Here is a 19,271-nt window from a genome sequence, read left to right as displayed (position 1 = left end):
ATGATACTCTGGAAATGAATGGTGGAATACTGGACATCGGAGGGGTGGAATTAAAATTAGTTCTAATGTTTGATTTATTTGGACAAACAGAAAAATATTATTTACTATGAAGGAATTTGGTGGTCCTTTTAGATGTAGTGTGTTTCCTTCCAGGCCTGCTGGGATGTCTGATGGGGTTTGGTCTTTACCAGGGATGGAGGCTTGGACCTGCTAGAAGCTCAGAACAGGTGGAGGTTGGAACACAGCAGACGATTGTATTCTTCCTTTGACACCCCTGTCCTCCACTCAGCCCAGTCTTAGATCCACCAGTCAAAAAGACCTGGTACCCCTGGTGACAAGCCCCCCTGTCCTCCACTCAGCCCTGTCTTAGATCCACCAGTCAAAAAGACCTGGTACCCCTGGTGACAAGCCCCCCTGTCCTCCACCCAGCCCTGTCTTAGACCCACCAATCTCTCAAACCCTCAAACTGTAAGCAAATCTGTTTAACACTAGAACCGCTAAAACCTTTAAGACCCCCAGTATCCACCAGAACCAACACCGTTTGGCCTCATTAGCATATGAATCGTCCCTATTAGCACATACATTCTCCTCCACAGCATCATCAGACAGCAACAGTATCAGTTTGTCTACTGTGTTGATATCTGTTGAGATAAATAAAGTTTAAATAATGCTGATTTAATAACCATGTATTTCTATGTTTCTGTTTTATTCAATTGTATGCTGCAGCCAGGTTAGTAAAATATGATAGAATACAATAACTATAAAGGTTCAAAACTCCATCATACGGTTTTAATTCTCACACCTTGTCTCTGGGAAGAATAGGTCAAGACCGCCTTTTGTCTCACACTCACTCACACTCACTCTGACTTTTCACCTGTCTTATTGAGGGAGAAAACCGCCTCCTATACAGCAGGAAGAGACCTTCTGTCTCCAACCCCCTGATGTCCTAGACTAGGTTAGGACAATAGAATGTTAATTCCGGTAACTTTGTAAAGATTTCACATCTGTATGCAAGAATCTGTTGATCTGGAACCGAAAATGACCCCAAGGGGGCAGAGTTTAGAGCATGTTCTTCCTCATTGGACAGTGAAGCAACCAATGAGATTCGTTCAACATGTCACCATGCCAACGAAGAGCCAATAATGTTATTTTTTACTCACGAGAGTGAAAAGTAACCGCTCCTGGGGCTAGAGAAATAAAACTGGTAGAGAGACGTGGATCAGGGCGAATAGATGTGGAGACTTAAGAGTTATTATTTTGACTTATTTTCTATTAATAAATCTTTGTGTTAAATCTTCATTCGGACCATAGCCTCTCTTTCTTCAGAGATTCTGATACACGTAAAATTCTCTACAATTTGGTGACCCCGACGTGATCTCTGAAAGAAGAATCGGAAGGACTGAAGAGTTGAGGCAGCTGCTGACTCTTATGTTGGGCCCAAAAACTAGGTAAGCCAAACCTGTTACATCAAACTTGGCATAGGGTTATGTAGGAAATATTAGGCATAAGAGTCAACAGCCATCAACTCGTTAGTCTATTAAAATCTGTAAAAGTAATTGATAAAAGTAATATCCAATTGAAAACTACGTTGAAAACGATAAGTCAAAAGCAATGTCTGTGAATTGTGTGTGATTTGGTTCTGTTCTGTTTTGGCCATTTTTTACTCATCAAAACAGTGACACAAAACACAGGTGAAACAATCTAAAGTCCCTGAATATTTGGCTTTCTCCGTGGGCACACCTATGACTTTGTTTTCCTCACATTTATTTATTTTCCTTACATTGCTCATAGTATACTAAGTACTATGAGCAATAGTACAGTTCATAAAAGGAAATCAGTCAATTAAAAGACTAATTAGACCCTAAGCTATGGATTTCACATGATTGGCAATACAGATATGCTACATAAATTTGAATATCGTGGAAAAGTTTTTAGTTTTCTTTGGAATTCAAATATAAAAGTGACACCTTCATATATTCTAGATTTATTCCACAAAGTGAAACATTTAAAGATTTTTTTGTTTCATTCTTGAGGATTACGGCTTAAAGCTCATGGAAATCAAAACTCCAGTATCTCAAAATATTAGAATAAAAAATGTATAATTGAAGACCTGAGAAGAGCTCTAATCAGCTAATTAACTCCCTGAGTCTGGCTATGTCAGTCAGTCTCACTACACACTACCACAATCATGGGGAAGAGTGCTGACTAGACAATTGTCCAGACACTCATTGACACCCTCCACGAGGAGGGTAATTCACGGAAGGTCACTGCTGAAAGAGCTCGCTGTTTGCAGATTTCTGAGTCTCCAGTCGCTATATGGACATATAAACAAGAATGCGTGTGTTTTACTTTAAATGCCACTGGGTAAGAGCATCTCCAAGATAAAAATCTATGCAAAGAAATATGTGCATATTGAGTTAATTAACTGAAAAAATAGCGAATTTTCCAGTCTTTAGGTTATTCTGGAGCCAAAAGATAATACATTAGATATATAATATATAATATAATTAGATGTACAAAGCATTCAGAATAATAATACTGTATACATCATTACCAGTACTTACATTGCTCTCTTACAGGTTTTCACTACCGGCAGCAACCTCTGATAACCTTCCTGTGATGTGTTGTATGTCTTCATGTCAAACTCCTCCAGTACCTCCTCTGACATCAGTAACAGGTAGGCCAGAGCTGAACATTGGTGAGGTTGTAGTTCTGTTTCTGAAAGAGTCCCTGATCGTAGGGAGGTCTGTATGTCTTCAACTAGAGAGTTGTCACCAAGTTCATTCAGACAGTGGAACAAGTTGATGATCCTTTCTGGTGAGGATACTTTCTTGATTTTATATGAAAGGTACTTAACGGTTCTCTTTACTATTTTCTCATTACTCTGTGTTGTAATTCCTGTCTGTGTCAGAAGGCCTTGTAAGAGATTCTGATTGGACTCCAGTGAGAGACCCAGAAGGAAGCGGAGGAACAGGTCCAGGTGTCCATTCTTACTCTTCAAGGCCTGGTCTACTGCTCTCCTGTACAAGTCAGATAACCTGTTTGCTCTCCTGTACAAGTCAGATAACCTGTCTGGTCTCCTGTCCAAGTCAGATAACCTGTCTGGTCTCCTGTGTAAATCAGATAACCTGTCTGATATAAACATTTGCTCATAACAATGCCAATCTGGGTTCTGAGTGGGGGGGAAGACATGTTCCTCCTTGCTAAGACAAGATTCTAGAGCATGTATTGCTGCTAGGAACTCCTGAATGCTCAGATGAACAAAGCTAAAAACCTTGTCTTGGTAAAACCCAGATTCTTCTTTAAAGATCTCTGTACACAGTGCTGAGTACTCTGACGCCTGTTTGACATCAATGCCACACTCTCTCAGGTTCTCCTCATAGAAGATCAGGTTGCCCTTCTGAAGCTGTAGGAAAGCCAGTTTTGACAACTTCAGGATCATGTCTTTGTCTGACTGAGACAGTACCTTTGGATTTGTTTCTGTGGATTTGTTGTACTTTTTGTTTTTCATACTGGTTTGGATGAGCAGGAAGTGTTCGTACATCTGAGTCAGAGTTTTGGGGATTTCTTCTTTCTTTGCTTCATTCAACATTGTCTCAAGGACAGTGGCTGATATCCAACAGAAGACTGGTATGTGACACATGATGTGGAGGCTTCTGGATGTTTTTATGTGCTTGATGATTTCATTGGCCAGATTCTGGTCTGTGATTTTCTTCCTGAAGTACTCCTCTTTCTGTGGCTCATTGAACCCTCGTATCTCTGTGACTTGGTCAAAACACTCAGGAGGGATCCGATTGGCTGCTGCAGGTCGTGTGGTTATCCAGAGGAGAGCAGAGGGAAGCAGATTCCCCTCGATAAGGTTTGTCAGCAACACGTCCACTGAGGTTGGTTCTGTGACATCATAGCACTTCTTATTGTTTTTAAAGTCTAGAGGAAGTCGACACTCATCCAGACCATCAAAAATAAAAACGGTTTTGGTTAAACCATCTTCAATACTATTAATCTCTTTTAGCTCTGGGAAGTAGTGGGTAAGAAGTTGCATTAGACTACATTGGTCCTTTTTCATGTTTAAATCACGAAACGGAAGAGGAAATATAAAATGAATGTCCTGATTCACTTTTCCCTCTGCCCAGTCAAGGATGACCTTCTGCACACAAACTGTTTTTCCGATGCCAGCGATTCCTTTAGTCAGGTTTCTCAAACCTTTCCTTTTCAAATGTTTGTGGTGACCATGTAAATCTACCAGAGGTGATTCTGACTCATGCTCTTGTGATGAGCTAGTCCTGTCTGAGAACATGTCTTCATGGTTCAATGATGTAGAAGTTGGTTTTCTGATCAACAGAGCCGGGCTCCAATTGTGCTTCTGATGTTGATTTATTGGCTTGAAGATGTAATTGCAAGTGATTGGTGTCTCTGGTCTGGTTTGTCTCTTGGACGTCATCTCGATCTGTCTGACTTCATGTTCTTCATTAACTCCTTTACTTCCACCCTCTGTGATGTAGAGCTCTGTGTAGATGTCCTTTAATAGAGTTTGGTTTACATGCTGTCCAATTCCTTCACACAGGATTTCATTCCTCTTCTTCAGTTTAGTCTTCATTTCTTTTTGGAACCTCAGAAGAGTTTGACCTATAAGAAAAAGTTGAGAATGAAAATAGTAAGATACATTTCTCAAATAAACTTAGACTCAATGACAACCTTTGAGTGTTAAAACACTATCTGGCATATAAAAGTATTTTATATAATAGACAATATCTTAGGTGGGTTAATGTGTGTCTGTCTGGAGAAACTCATTAGAGAGACAACTTCCTCTAAAATGAGTCTTTCTGGGATCTCTCACTTCATGTTTCATGTTCGATAACTACGGTATGGATCAAATTAGTACTGATACACCTTTCCTCCATTTGCTTTGTGTGTCTCATGGACTGATACAAAAGTTAAGGGTAGAATGATAAAAGGCCCGAGCTGGGAGAACATTGAGAAGGAACAGGGTAGAAGAATTCAGGAAGGCCTGTGAAGGAGACGGGTCGGTGTCAAGTAGATTCTCCAATGAGACCAACGTGACTCCAGTTCAAACAGCCGTACATAAGTGATCAGCACCCCTGGTGACAAGCCCCCCTGTCCTCCATCCAGCCCTGTCTTAGATCCACCAGTCAAAAAGACCTGGTACCCCTGGTGACAAGCCCCCCTGTCCTCCATCCAGCCCTGTCTTAGATCCACCAGTCAAAAAGACCTGGTACCCCTGGTGACAAGCCCCCCTGTCCTCCATCCAGCCCTGCCTTAGATCCACCAGTCAAAAAGACCTGGTACCCCTGGTGACAAGCCCCCCTGTCCTCCACCAAGCCCTGTCTTAGATCCACCAGTTAAAAAGACCTGGTACCCCTGGTGACAAGCCCCCCTGTCCTCCACCCAGCCCTGTCTTAGATCCACCAGTCAAAAAGACCTGGTACCCCTGGTGACAAGCCCCCCTGTCCTCCATCCAGCCCTGTCTTAGATCCACCAGTCAACCAGTTGCAGTTGTTTTACAGAGGGTGTCGATCTCTATCATTTATGTCAGCCGGTGATGAACATAGATCACCAGGGGCAGTTTGTGGAAGAGAGAGACTAGGTGGGTTTCTAGGACTGTGCAGAGGTATGTGCTGTTCTCTCAAACCCTCAAACTGTAAGCAAATCTGTTTAACACTAGAACCGCTAAGACCTTTCAGACCCCCAGTATCCACAAGAGCAAACACCGTTTGGCCTCATTAGCATATCAATCATCCCTATTAGCACATACATTCTCCTCCACAGCATCATCAGACAGCCACAGTATCAGTTTGTCTACTGTGTTGAGATAAATAAAGTTTAAATAATGCTGATTTAATAACCATGTATTTCTATGTTTCTGTTTTATTCAATTGTATGCTGCAGCCAGGTTAGTAAAATATGATTGAATTCAATAACTATAAAGGTTCAAAACTCCATCATACTGTTTTAATTCTCACACCTTGTCTCTGGGAAGAATAGGTCAAGACAGCCTTTTGTCTCACACTCACTCACACTCACTCTGACTTTTCACCTGTCTTATTGAGAGAGATAGGATTAAAACCCAACAATTAACATACAAAAGAAACCGCCTCCTATACAGCAGGAAGAGACCTTCTGTCTCCAACCCCCTGATGTTCTAGTCTAGGTTAGGACAATAGAATGTTAATTCCTGTAAACTTTCACACCTGTATGCAAGAATCTGTTGATCTGTAACCGAAAATGACCCCAAGGGGGCAGAGCCTCTCCTTCTTCAGAGATTTTGATACACGTAAATTCTCTACAATTTGGTGACCCCGACGTGATCTCTGAAAGAAGAATCGGAAGGACTGAAAAGTTGAGGCCGCTGCTGACTCTTATGTTGGGCCCAAAAACTAGGTAAGCCAAACCTGTTACATCAAACTTGGCATAGGGTTATGTAGGAAATATTAGGCATAAGAGTCAACAGCCATCAACTCGTTAGTCTATTAAAATCTGTAAAAGTAATTGATAAAAGTAATATCCAATTGAAAACTACGTTGAAAACGATAAGTCAAAAGCAATGTCTGTGAATTGTGTGTGATTCGGTTCTGTTCGGTTTTGGCAATTTTTTACTCATCAAAACAGTGACACAAAACACAGGTGAAACAATCTAAAGTCCCTGAATATTTGGCTTTCTCCGTGGGCACACCTATGACTTTGTTTTCCTCACATTTATTTATTTTCCTTACATTGCTCATAGTATACTAAATACTATGAGCAATAGTACAGTTCATAAAAGGAAATCAGTCAATTAAAAGATTAATTAGACCCTAAGCTATGGATTTCACATGATTGGCAATACAGATATGCTACATAAATTTGAATATCGTGGAAAAGTTTTTAGATTTTTTTGGAATTCAAATATAAAAGTGACACCTTCATATATTCTAGATTTATTACACAAGGTGAAACGTTTAAAGATTTTTTTGTTTCATTCTTGAGGATTACGGCTTAAAGCTCATGGAAATCAAAACTCCAGTATCTCAAAATATTAGAATAAAAAATTTATAATTGAAGACCTGAGAAGAGCTCTAATCAGCTAATTAACTCCCTGAGTCTGGCTATGTCAGTCAGTCTCACTACACACTACCACAATCATGGGGAAGACTGCTGACTAGACAATTGTCCATGAGGAGGGTAATTCACGGAAGGTCACTGCTGAAAGAGCTCGCTGTTTGCAGATTTCTGAGTCTCCAGTCGCTATATGGACATATAAACAAGAATGCATGTGTTTTACTTTAAATGCCACTGGGTAAGAGCATCTCCAAGATATATGTAAAAAATATGTGCATATTGAGTTAATTAACTGAAAAAATAGCGAATTTTCCAGTCTTTAGGTTATTCTGGAGCCAGAAGATAATACATTAGATATATAATATATAATATGCAAAGATTTCACACCTGTATGCAAGAATCTGTTGATCTGTAACTGAAAATGGGTAAAGCTTAACAAACCTGAAAAATGGTCCATGGTATATTATAGTTCACATTAGAAGTTTATGAGAGCCGACCAGGGTACATGTATACATTTTAGATGTATGAGTTCTTGAAAAAGAGACCTTGTTACGCCTGTTAAATTAAATTAAAAGTCCGGATTGGGTCGGCCGAGTTAGACTCTGGAAAATTTTAAATAAAAGACAGCGAGGCGGCAACAGAGTAATAGACTCTGTTAGGCACAGAGATAAATTAAGACTTTTTAAAGCCAGCTTAACAGCTGTGAAGGTAAGGACCTGGTAAAGCTGACGTTGAGTGACGACAGGCGTAAAGTGCCATGGGAAGGCCCTTCAGTGTTTCCTCATGACCATACTGAAAAATAGGAATCAATTTGAAAATTGGTATAGTCGAATTGTATGAACAAACACTTAGGAAATGTACAGAGGCCTACTGTAAATATTTTGAAATAGAAATGTGTTGATAATTTGAGTCTGTGGCAGCGACTCACACAGTGTGTGGTTTGTGATAAACTTTGTATAGGCTAAATAAGACAGTGTTGAAATCGGGAGTTTGCGGAAAATGACTCCAGCAGTGATGATTTTGACTGTAAATAACTAATTGCATAAATAAGATTGGTTTGTTGAATTGGGAGCGAGCAAGCTCAAGCAGTGTGTTTTTTTTTTGCTGCGTTTTATGTTGGGTAAGCATTGTGGTACGTCTTTGGCATCAAAGTTAATGTTTATGGTGTTTGGACATGTGAACAAATGTTTTCTTTGAGTGTTAATAGGTTTTCCGGTGACTGGCGTTTTCGTTTGGGGACGGATGCGCGGCCTGACAGGCTGATTGGAGGAATATGGCAGAGGTATCGTATGGAAGTTACAGAAGGTATAATGTAAAGTTGTTTGGAAAGCGTAGGCTACGGTATGTAGAACGTGTTGACTGATGGAAGCTTTGGGAAAGTTTGTGTGGGGTTTATTGATCTGTGTTGTAGTCCTTTTCGCTCAGGTCAGAGGAGACAGGCCAGGGAGCATCAACTGGTGAGATCATTCCTTAATACAATCCTGGTTTTTCTCTAACATATTTGGAGGATACAGGAGTTACAGCTTTCATATGCTTTAGTAAACTATGTGGGTGGGTTTAGTATGTCAGTTGTGATGGTTTTGTGGAAGTTGATGAATGGATTTGAGAAAGTATGGTAACTAGAAGTGTTTTTTAGTTAAAGTGCCTGTAGTTAGAAAAATGTTGTTTTGTTCCATGTCCTGGCAACCATTCCCATGCAGCTAACCTATTGCATTGTGATTAGTGCAGGATTTTAGGCAGTTGGACTGCGGCAGTTGGACTGCGAGATGGAGTAGTGGGTGCTCCTGTATATAATGGTTTTTGGATATTGAATTGTGAATATGTCTGGCTATGGTCGACCTTGTAAATGCTGGGTGTCTCTGTAAAGCACTTTGTGACAACTGCTGTTGTAAAAAGGGCTTTATAAATACATTTGATTGATTGATTGAAATGCATTTGTCCATTTTGGTATTCCCTGTGCACGAGGGATCCGATTGGCTTCATTGGGTGTTCCTTGGTGGAATATTTGTGTATTTGTTCGAGATTGTTGTTAGCCTGGAAGTGTTGCCTTAGCCAGGTTTTGCTTTGTTGAATGTACACTGGGGTGAACGCATTCATTGCGTCGTTAATGTGGTTCTTTGGCAAGGCCCATTTTTTTGGCTTTTGCCTTAGTGCCGAATCTGCGAAATTGAAATTTGCCTCCTGGTGTTGTGCTGATGGCTGGCACACGTGGAGGTGTTCGCCTGCTAACTTAGGATTGTATAAGAAAATAATGGCCTAAATTTAATTAAAGCGATATATTGGAAATTGGTATAATGATGCTTCTCTAATTTTGTAAAATATGGTCTCGTGGTTTCGTAATGAGGGGTTAAAATAGTGTTTTATCTCTCCGTGTATGGAGTAGAATGGCGAAGGTCTTTAGTATTAAGATAACACGCTGTTTTCCATAATGACTGGATTCGCAGCCAATATAGTCATAGCCTGCTTTTAAAATGTTTTTTATCATTTTCACATTTGTTTTTGTTCGATTTTCAGTTTGCAACTTTTTACGGAATGATTGTTAGATTTCTCCCAAGTGTCAATTTTCTTTTTCATGTCCGTCCTGTAATGGTTTTGCTTTCACGCTTGGAGTCATTCTCTGTTGACTCTGTTGTGAAAGCAGGAGGGGGACTGTATGAAATGATTGTCTATAATGAAAAAGAGTTGAACTTAGAGTTCAAAGCGAATTAACTAGGTATTTAAAGAGTTACATGAAGAATTTTGTTTTTCTGTTTCCATAGTTATAGCAGAAAATTGGCATCTGTTAAAATCAACATCCCTTAAGTGTCCGTTCACAGTGGTTGTCTAAATGGGTTTTGTGAAAAGTTTGTTTTATACAAAATCTGATATGATTATGGTTGAGTAGAATACATCTTACCATTCTGAAATGGTTAAGCAAAAATAACTAATTTGATGGGATGAATAAGTGACTATGGGATTGTTATTGTTCAGTTTGTTTGATATTTGATTGGAAGTAATCATTTTAATCTCATGCATTATGGAATAAGTGGGTAAAAAGGTGCAGGGAGCACACAACGAGGAGGCGCGTGGAGGACGCGCGCCATCCCCCCCAACGTGGTATTCCGCACGCGTCGTCGCCGGTCTTCTAGCCACGCCGCTCCTCCTCCCACGGCACTGTCATGTCTTGTTATTGCACACACCTGGTGTCCATTCCCTCATTAGGTTGCCTATATTAGTTCATGTGTTTCTGGGTGTCTTTGTGTGGTATTGTTCTATGTCTTTCTATTGTGGAGAGAGGCACGTTCGTTTGAGCGTTTTTGATTCGCCATGTTATAGCGTGCCTTGTGTTTCATGTACTAGAATACAGCTTCGTTATCGACCTCCCTGCGTTTGGCTCCAAGTTCTTTCTACACACTCCACTACACCCACCCGTGACAGATACTGAGAAAGTAATTCTGCATCACGTTAAAGGATTACAGAGCGTCTTTGATGTTCTAGGATAATAAGAGGAGGTTTGGAGAAATTCACACAGAGTTTCATCTTGTACAGAAATTAGGCTAAATAACAGTTATGTTAGCTGACCTTCAAGATGGTATGACATTGATTTTCAATAAGGTATTTGATCATTTATGTGAAACAATGGTGAATTTGATTGTAGTTCCGATACAACATAATGTAAATTAGATGGTGAACTGAGAATTGTTCATGAACTACTCTTTGAGAGTGATACTTCAAATGTAAGCAAACTATCTTAACTGATGAGTAATTAAAACAGTAATGGGAAATGAGAAATTGTGTTCTTCTGTTATTTGTTGGTTGTTAAACCAACTATAGAAAAGAGTGGAATTGTTGTTTTGCTACACTAGCAGAAAAGAAGCACCAGAAATGTTAAGGTTTTAACGATACTGTTACTGTTAACAGCTGGTCTAATCTATTTAGACAAAGTTTGGTAGGACTGGGTTCTAGCAAGAAGCAACAAGCTAATGTAATGGACATATTTGTGATAGTGTACTGTTTTTTTTTCAAGAACTGTAGTGTACTAATTTTCTCAAGAATTCACTGACAGGTACAGGACACTTGAATTCAAAACTCTATTCCACAAAACAGTACAAATTCCCTTAAAAAGGATCACAGAAGATTTAGAAGATCATATAGGATTGACCAACCATTACTGACGCTACATTTTACTGAAAGAGAAACTGATCCCGCACGACATGATTTATACTAAGGAAAAAGAGGGACAGTTTTTGTTAAGACAAGCACCATAAGCACCTTGGATGCAAGATGATGAGTCAGATAGCGAGGTCGCAGAAGAAAACGAATCTCTTGTATAAATCATGATGTATTTTATTTTTTACAACTTGTTTACATTCCTTGCCAGCAATCTACCATGAAGTATTTTTTACAACTTGTAAAAAATAATGATTTACAGTAGCCCACATAACGAAATATACACTTTTAGCGATAATTCATAGACAGATGATAGGACGTTTGACATTTTATATCTACCCTAACGAAATAGAGCAAAGTGTTATACGTTTGTTGAATTGTTGAAGATATTGTCAAGGATACATTTCCGGTGCGCATTAGAGAAAAGTCTCACTTACAATGGCTCCGCGTTCACTACGTAGTTTTTTGCTTATTACTGTTTACGTTGTTTATTAGGGGTTCTCCAGTAGGATAATTTTTTTTTCTCCTGAACCATATATCGGATTTACTTGCCAGCCATACTTCTGAACAGGGCTGAAAATTAAACTAGTTGCTATGTCAAAAATCCACTGAACTATGACTTCACAAAGTTAGCCCTTAATGCTACCTCTAATGACCAATAGCGTTAATTACCTATTAGGATGTATCGTTTGAAATGTTAGAGCTACAGACACGAAACCAACTATGTTTTACATGTTTAGCCATCCCCAGTTCATATGATGAAAAAGTTTATAGATTTTACGTATGCTAAATAGCGTTAATTAACTAATAGGCTGTATCTTTTGAACAGGTCTTGTCTGGTAGTCTGGCATACCAGGCATTTGTTTTGGAGCCGGTATAACTTAAAAACGTAGTGTGTGTGTGCCCATGATGGTGATGATTAAATAAGATAATCGTCATCGCTAACATAGTACAAGTAAAACTACTGCTGGCGGTCACTCAGTCAATGCAAAATAGAGCAGCATAAACTATTTGGCATTGTTTCTGTAGCTAGCAAAGTCTTCTTATGCTGTGCAACTTCGGCTAACTATTCTAACGTTAACCATTTCCAGCTGGAGCCTTCTAATTTCAGAATCCTAATTCCGATGTTTTTTCTCTTATTATCTCTGCTGTCAAATCACATATTTTAAATCTGAAAACTGACATGACTGCTATACAAAAATAGCTGAACTAAAATAGTTAGGTCATAATCGTCAGGAACTTTTTAAAATTTTGCACCTAATGTGACGGAGCAAAATCCCTGTTTTACTTTGGCAATTTTGGACCAAGGTCAGAAGAATAGATCTGGAGTCTTACTTTCACAGATTTGATGTATTTAGAAGAGTCAATCATTTGAGGTAAGAAAAATGTAAAATGGCTTATTACAATGATTTTCTAATAGGGTCACTTGATAGACTATTATTTTGTTAAAAAGTACATTTTCAGCGGTGAATAATTACAAGTCTGATAATACCTAACTATCTACAATCAATGTAAAATAAATCTACAAACTAGGAAACAGTTACAGTCATCTTCAGGCTGACGTGGTTTTCTATCATGGCATATATATTTCTAAGTTCTACAGTATGGCTCTGGTACCGTGCTTGGATAGTTTATTCATTACTAAATCCAAATTGTGCCTATAAGATGTCATATTATGTTTTGTCCACTACTGTATCACTTTCACGGATGCTTGTGTCCATGTAATAGACAAGACTATCTAGAAACAAACAACATGTGAAAGATTGTTCTGTAAATCCTTTGTTTTATGTGTCATGGATTTATGAAACAATGCTACTAATTACAGTATGTTGTAATATATTGTGTATATGTAGGTGGAGAAGGATGGAGAGGAAGGTGTTGATGCTTACTGGTGTCTGCAGAGGAAGAGGTCACTGACATCTCTGGTAAAGTCCTGCTCATAGCAGATTAGAATGTTTAGAAACGGGATCATAAAGCTACCGGCTGATTTGTACTGTTAGGTCTATATTAGGTATTTCATTCTGACTATCTGTCACTTGTTCACCTGGACAGTGTGATGTACTGTCCACTCTTATGCTTCATGGCACACCAACTGATGGCTGTCCACCTGTCTTCTTCCACTCCCAGTTATCATGTCTCTGTCTCACCTTTCTCTCTGTCTCCCCCTCTCACTCTGTTAAAGGTCTCCTTGTTTGAGGTGATCTTTGCTGTCCATTGGTGTGGAGTTCACCTGCATCATTATGACTTCTATACTTTATACATAATAACATTTTATTAAAACATTGAAATTATACTTTGACTTCTAGCAGAGCCTTTACTTTGACAATTCTACTTGAGTATGTAGATTGTGTAGGCCCCACTGCACTGCCATCTCTGATCACCAGGGAGTCAGTTAAGACAAGTGAGTACACTGGTCCACTTGTCCACGACACTTACTACTCAGCTTTGTAGTGGTGTGGGGGAATGATACAGTAGGTACGTATATTTAAGGGGACTGTGTGGATGGTGTACTGGTGGGTAATGTCTGACTGATTGTGGTGGGCCGGTCTGGGCCAAAATGACAGAGGAGATTTTTGGTCCCAGTCCAGCTACAGACACGAGACCGACTTTGTTGTACATGTTTAGGCTATATCCAGTTCATATGATGAAACGTTTGATGATCTTAGTATGCTAATGACCTAATAGTGTTAATTAACTACTAGGCTGTATATTTTGAGTCATTTTCCAACTACAGACCGGAAACCAACTTTTTTTCACCAGTTAAGCAATCCACACTTCAAATCTCTTGAAGCTTAAAAAAATACAGACCTTTCGATAGGTAAACACTATTTTGAACCATAAATACTTTTTTAAACAGCTATTAGATTAGATTCAACTTTGTCATTGAACAGTACAAGTACAGTACAACAAAATGCGGTTTGCATCTAACCATTAGTGCATATAGAGGAGGGGAGAAAACGTATTAAGTATATGTACGTACAAGTGGAATGTATGGATGTGCAATTAATGAAAATGCTATTCTGAATGTGCAGTGGAAAATATACAAACTTACAGGAAATGTACAAGTATAATGTATGTACAAGTCGGATAGGTAGTTGTGCGGGTATAAGTCGCAATTCTTAATGGCATTCTGAATTTGCAATAGAGGCAAATTGAAGGAGTAGGGTAGCTAGCAAGCACACCACATTTTCTTCAGGAAATGTACTGCTAGTTTCATATTGCCTTTTTATATTGTTTGTTTTCCAACATCTTACTTTTGCTTAATTACTTACATCCACTTCACCATTTGGGGGTTACACTGCAGATTACTTGTTTATTCATCCTGTTGTTTATTTATTTTTCTCTTAGTTTTTGCACTGACTTCTTTACTGGACAAAAAATTTGACAAACTACACGCATGCATTAACTTTCAGTGGGACATTGCGAACTGTTGTATGCTAGCATTTGTAAAGACCTGGTTGGATTCTACAGTGCCTGAGTCAACCCTGCTGTTTTTTATATCTACTGGCAGGACAGAACTTTTTGTAGACCCATTTCAGGCACACGGCTCTAGAACTCTTGATTGGGAACGGATGTTGCAGTGCTTTCAACACACTGTTCACCAGACCTGGAGCTACTGACTATAAAGGTACAGCCCTTCTACCTTCTGCTGGAATTCAGGTCCACTATAATCACTGCAGTCTATATACCCCGCAGGTGGATAAAACGCACGCACTGGAGGACCTATACAGAGTAATAAATGGACTGCTCACCTTGAAGCAGCTTTTATAGTTGTTGGCGATTTAAATAGGTCAAATATGAAGTAGGTTTTCTGAAATATCGTTGCAAATAAATATTCAGTCTAATACAACTGATGAATTATATATGAAGTAGAATCTTCTGTAAAATAATCAGCCAAATTCATACAGATATTAGGCCATGTTTGATATTTTGTTACTCTCCAAATAAAAAAGGCATGAGTAGCCTAATACATTGTTGAATTATCAAGATATAATTTGTATTATGATCCAATAAAAATTTATTTGTTGAATAGTCAAGACTATTGTTTGTATTTCACTATAGTATGTATATACATTTGATTAATTACATAAGAATCTGAATCTTTGGTTAAATAATCAACACAAATTCATTGACATATGATTGGATGTTTGATATTTGTTTCTCTTCTATTGAAAAATAATAACATGATACATTGTTGAGGCTATCATTTGTTTTTATTTTGTACGGTCATTTAAATTCAATCAAGACTTTTTTTTATCTGGGAGTATCGCCCATACATCCATTGACATCATTCATTCAGGGAGGGGTGATTACGCCTGCTCCGGTAACGCCAAGAGGCGTGTGCTTTGGGCGGATTAAGTTGGAAAACAGGATTAAAAAAACAGGTAAATAGTCTCTAAATAGTTTTGAGTTTGTGAGTTTAGAATTCTGACAACGGAAACAATGTAATATACACCTATTTAGGAAAAGTCATGGCAGTTTTATTTAATTTACAAACTCAAACGCCAATGGGCGTAGGCATTAGGGCTGTCATATCAGATATCCACTATTATCGTGCCCAAAATAATTCACGTTAACGAGATTATCACAATATCTATAGACATTTTTTTAAAAAAGAATAATGCAATCTGTCAAATTCATTTTTAACTTTAATTATTGAATGTTTCTTAAAGTTAAGGGTCAGTCAGCACTCATCCAGACCATCAAATATAAACAGAACTTTATAGTTGTTGTAGTTGGAGATTCTTGCTTCAAATTTGTCTCAATTGAAAAATGACTGAGGAGTTGAATTAAACTGAGTTCTTCCCCTTTCATCAAATTCAGCTCCCTAAAAGGCATGGAAAATACAAATTGGACATCCGGATTGGTTTTTCCTTCAGCCCAGTCCTGAACTTCTGCACAGATACTGTTTTTCCAATTGCAGTGAGACCATTTTCAGAACATTTCTGATAGGTTTGTCTTGTCTAAATATGGGTGTGAAGATGTCATTACATTTGATTGCCGTCTCTGATCTTGCTTGTTTCCTGGTTCTTGGTTCTCAATCTCTTTTACCTCATGTTCATTACTGACATCTCCCTTTCCACCCTCTGTGATGTAGAGCTCTGTGTAGATCTTATTGATTGTTGGGTTCCCTTGTTTAGTGATACCCTCAAATACAGAAACCTCTTCATCAGATTAGATTTGAGATCATGTTGGAAAATCATAGCAAGCTCATCTTAATGAATAAATATCACAGATGATATTAACTATGTCTCTTTAAATGCCTACAGTATTGTATTAATTAATAAATAACACAGAGAATATGAATGTTCCTTTAAAGAATGACAGTATTCAGGCATGTGCACAGGTAAGTCTCAACCAGTGCAGAGCACAAGACCCTTTACTATCTAGTGGCCCTTTACTATCTAGTGGCCCTTTACTATCTAGTGGCCCTTTACTATCTAGTGCCCCTTTACTATCTAATGCCCTTTAATATCTAGTGCCCCTTTACTATCTAGTGCCCCTTTACTATCTAGTGCCCCTTTACTATCTAATGCCCCTTTACTATCTAGTGCCCCTTTACTATCTAGTGCCCTTTACTATCTAGTGCCCTTTACTATCTAGTGCCCCTTTACTATCTAGTGCCCCTTTACTATCTAGTGCCCTTTACTATCTAGTGCCCCTTTACTATCTAGTGACCCTTTACTATCTAATGCCATTTACTATCTAGTGCCCCTTTAATATCTAGTGCCCCTTTACTATCTAATGCCCTTTACTATCTAGTGCCCCTTTACTATCTAGTGCCCCTTTACTATCTAGTGCCCCTTTACTATCTAGTGCCCTTTACTATCTAGTGCCCCTTTACTATCTAGTGACCCTTTACTATCTAGTGCCCTTTACTATCTAGTGCCCTTTACTATCTAGTGCCCTTTACTATCTAGTGCCCTTTACTATCTAGTGCCCCTTTACTATCTAGTGCCCCTTTACTATCTAGTGCCCCTTTACTATCTAGTGCCCCTTTACTATCTAGTGCCCCTTTAATATCTAGTGCCCCTTTACTATCTAATGCCCTTTACTATCTAGTGCCCCTTTAATATCTAGTGCCCCTTTACTATCTAGTGCCCTTTACTATCTAGTGCCCTTTACTATCTAGTGCCCCTTTACTATCTAGTGCCCCTTTACTATCTAGTGCCCCTTTACTATCTAGTGCCCCTTTACTATCTAGTGCCCCTTTAATATCTAGTGCCCCTTTACTATCTAATGCCCTTTACTATCTAGTGCCCCTTTAATATCTAGTGCCCCTTTAATATCTAGTGACCCTTTACTATCTAGTGACCCTTTACTATCTAGTGCCCTTTACTATCTAGTGCCCCTTTACTATCTATTGCCCGTCTGCCTTGGTGATGTGATGTCACTCACTCCAACATCGTCCTTCTGTGTGAGCTGACAACTCCGCCCACTTTTTCAGATTCAACACTTGCCCTTTGGAAGGTCTGTGCACGGTGCTGACAGTATTGTATGATCTCTGTCTCTTCTCTTTCTTTCTTCTATGTTAAGTTATAAAACACAGAAAAGGTTTTTACATGTTGTTTTCAAGAGCACCACAATATATTTTGGAGAATTCTCTTACTTTTCTCCAGTGTGTCAGCAAGCTCCCTCTGGTTCATGTTCTTCCCGTCTTTGGCACTGCTCTCCTTCTCATCAGACTGAATCAAAGTTAATGAAATATCAGAACAATATTAACAAATTCATGAATGACTCACAGGTGATCTTTAGTTGTGGTTAACAGTAACAAGTATATATAACAGGACCACATACACTGTATCTGGAGGACAGGTCTGTTTGATGACTCTGGACAGATTGACCACTGAGAATCTCAGACTCTGATCTCTCCTGTTGGTCTCTGTGGACAAAATACGACAGAAGATCTACAATTTACTGTGTGAAATAACACGTAAAGCAGCCAATTGACCCAGTGTCTCCCTCTGCTGGCTTTGACAAGACCAACATCACTGAGCAAATAAGAATCAAAAGCAGCTTATGTTCTTCAGACATATTGGTTGTCAACACCAAGAATAATAATTAATACAAAAAACAGGCCTGCTTGTACTTGAAGAAAAGCAAATGCCCACAATGCAAATGCCATGAATATCTAACAATAAACAAAACCTTTGTTGACAGAGACAAACATTATTTATCTTTACTGAACCCAGACGGGGAAACACCATTAGAAATAATGTTGGTTTGGTCCCTCTAACTTCATTGGTTTAAAAGAAATAGTATTACATTCAGTCAATGGTTACTATGTAAATAACATTAATTTAGTCATACCCTAGAAATGATTATGAATTTTCAGTTGTATAGCCTAAACGTGAAATAAGAACGTGGAACAGCCACTAGAGCCAGTAGCTCCCTCTGCTGGCTGAGAAGAGACCAACACCACTTACCAGTTACAAACAAATTAAAGCAGCTCATGTTCTAAAGTCTTACTGGTTGGCAACACTGGGAATGATTATTTAATACAAAAAACAGGCCTGCTTATACATGAAGAAAAGCAAATGCCCATAATGCAAAATATGTAACAATAATCCAACCCTATTCAGACTTTGGTGGGTTTTTTACAGTTTTTCTCAAATGCTAAAACACAAAAGCTAATCCTCTAAACCAAATGACCAGTTGTCTAAACACATTTACTAAATCTAGCCATCATTTTCCAATATCATAAACACATTTCACATGAAGACACAACTCACAAAACACAATCCTCCGTTCTCATAAATCTTAACACACTTTTCCTTGCTAAAACACAAGTTGCAAAATAACTCTGCTCATATTCTCAAATGAAAGCTCATGTGATGCAAAATGCTTGCCACAGTCAGCAATATTTGAACACAATGAACACACCTGACGTCATTCCTTACACACAGCGACTCAAAATGTAAGACACTTGTTGCTAATGCTGTGACCACATGTATAAAAGCAAGTTCAGAGTGCACAGTTTGCTGAAGATTCCAAACAAACACAATGGATGAAGGCAGAGTCAGGGGAAGAGGAATTCGAGTCAGAGGAGGGAGAAGAGCTGGCCA

The 19,271-nt window shown here is 38.7% G+C and overlaps 1 protein-coding gene across 1 annotated transcript in view; it reads right to left on the bottom strand.

Moving 5' to 3' along the window:
• LOC105006816 (protein NLRC3-like) overlaps nt 1–19,271 on the bottom strand; it is a 925,414-nt gene that overhangs the window by 647,160 nt on the left and 258,983 nt on the right. The window contains exon 7 of the mRNA XM_034295272.1: nt 18,004–18,088. Within this exon, the coding sequence (XP_034151163.1) occupies nt 18,004–18,088 (85 nt within the window). The remainder of the gene's footprint in view (nt 1–18,003; nt 18,089–19,271) is intronic.

This window comes from Esox lucius, chromosome 11 (genome assembly GCF_011004845.1).
Source record: "Esox lucius isolate fEsoLuc1 chromosome 11, fEsoLuc1.pri, whole genome shotgun sequence".
Lineage (NCBI taxonomy): Eukaryota > Metazoa > Chordata > Actinopteri > Esociformes > Esocidae > Esox > Esox lucius.
Note: the sequence above shows the minus strand (reverse complement) of the source record. Positions and strands in the feature narration are given on the sequence as shown.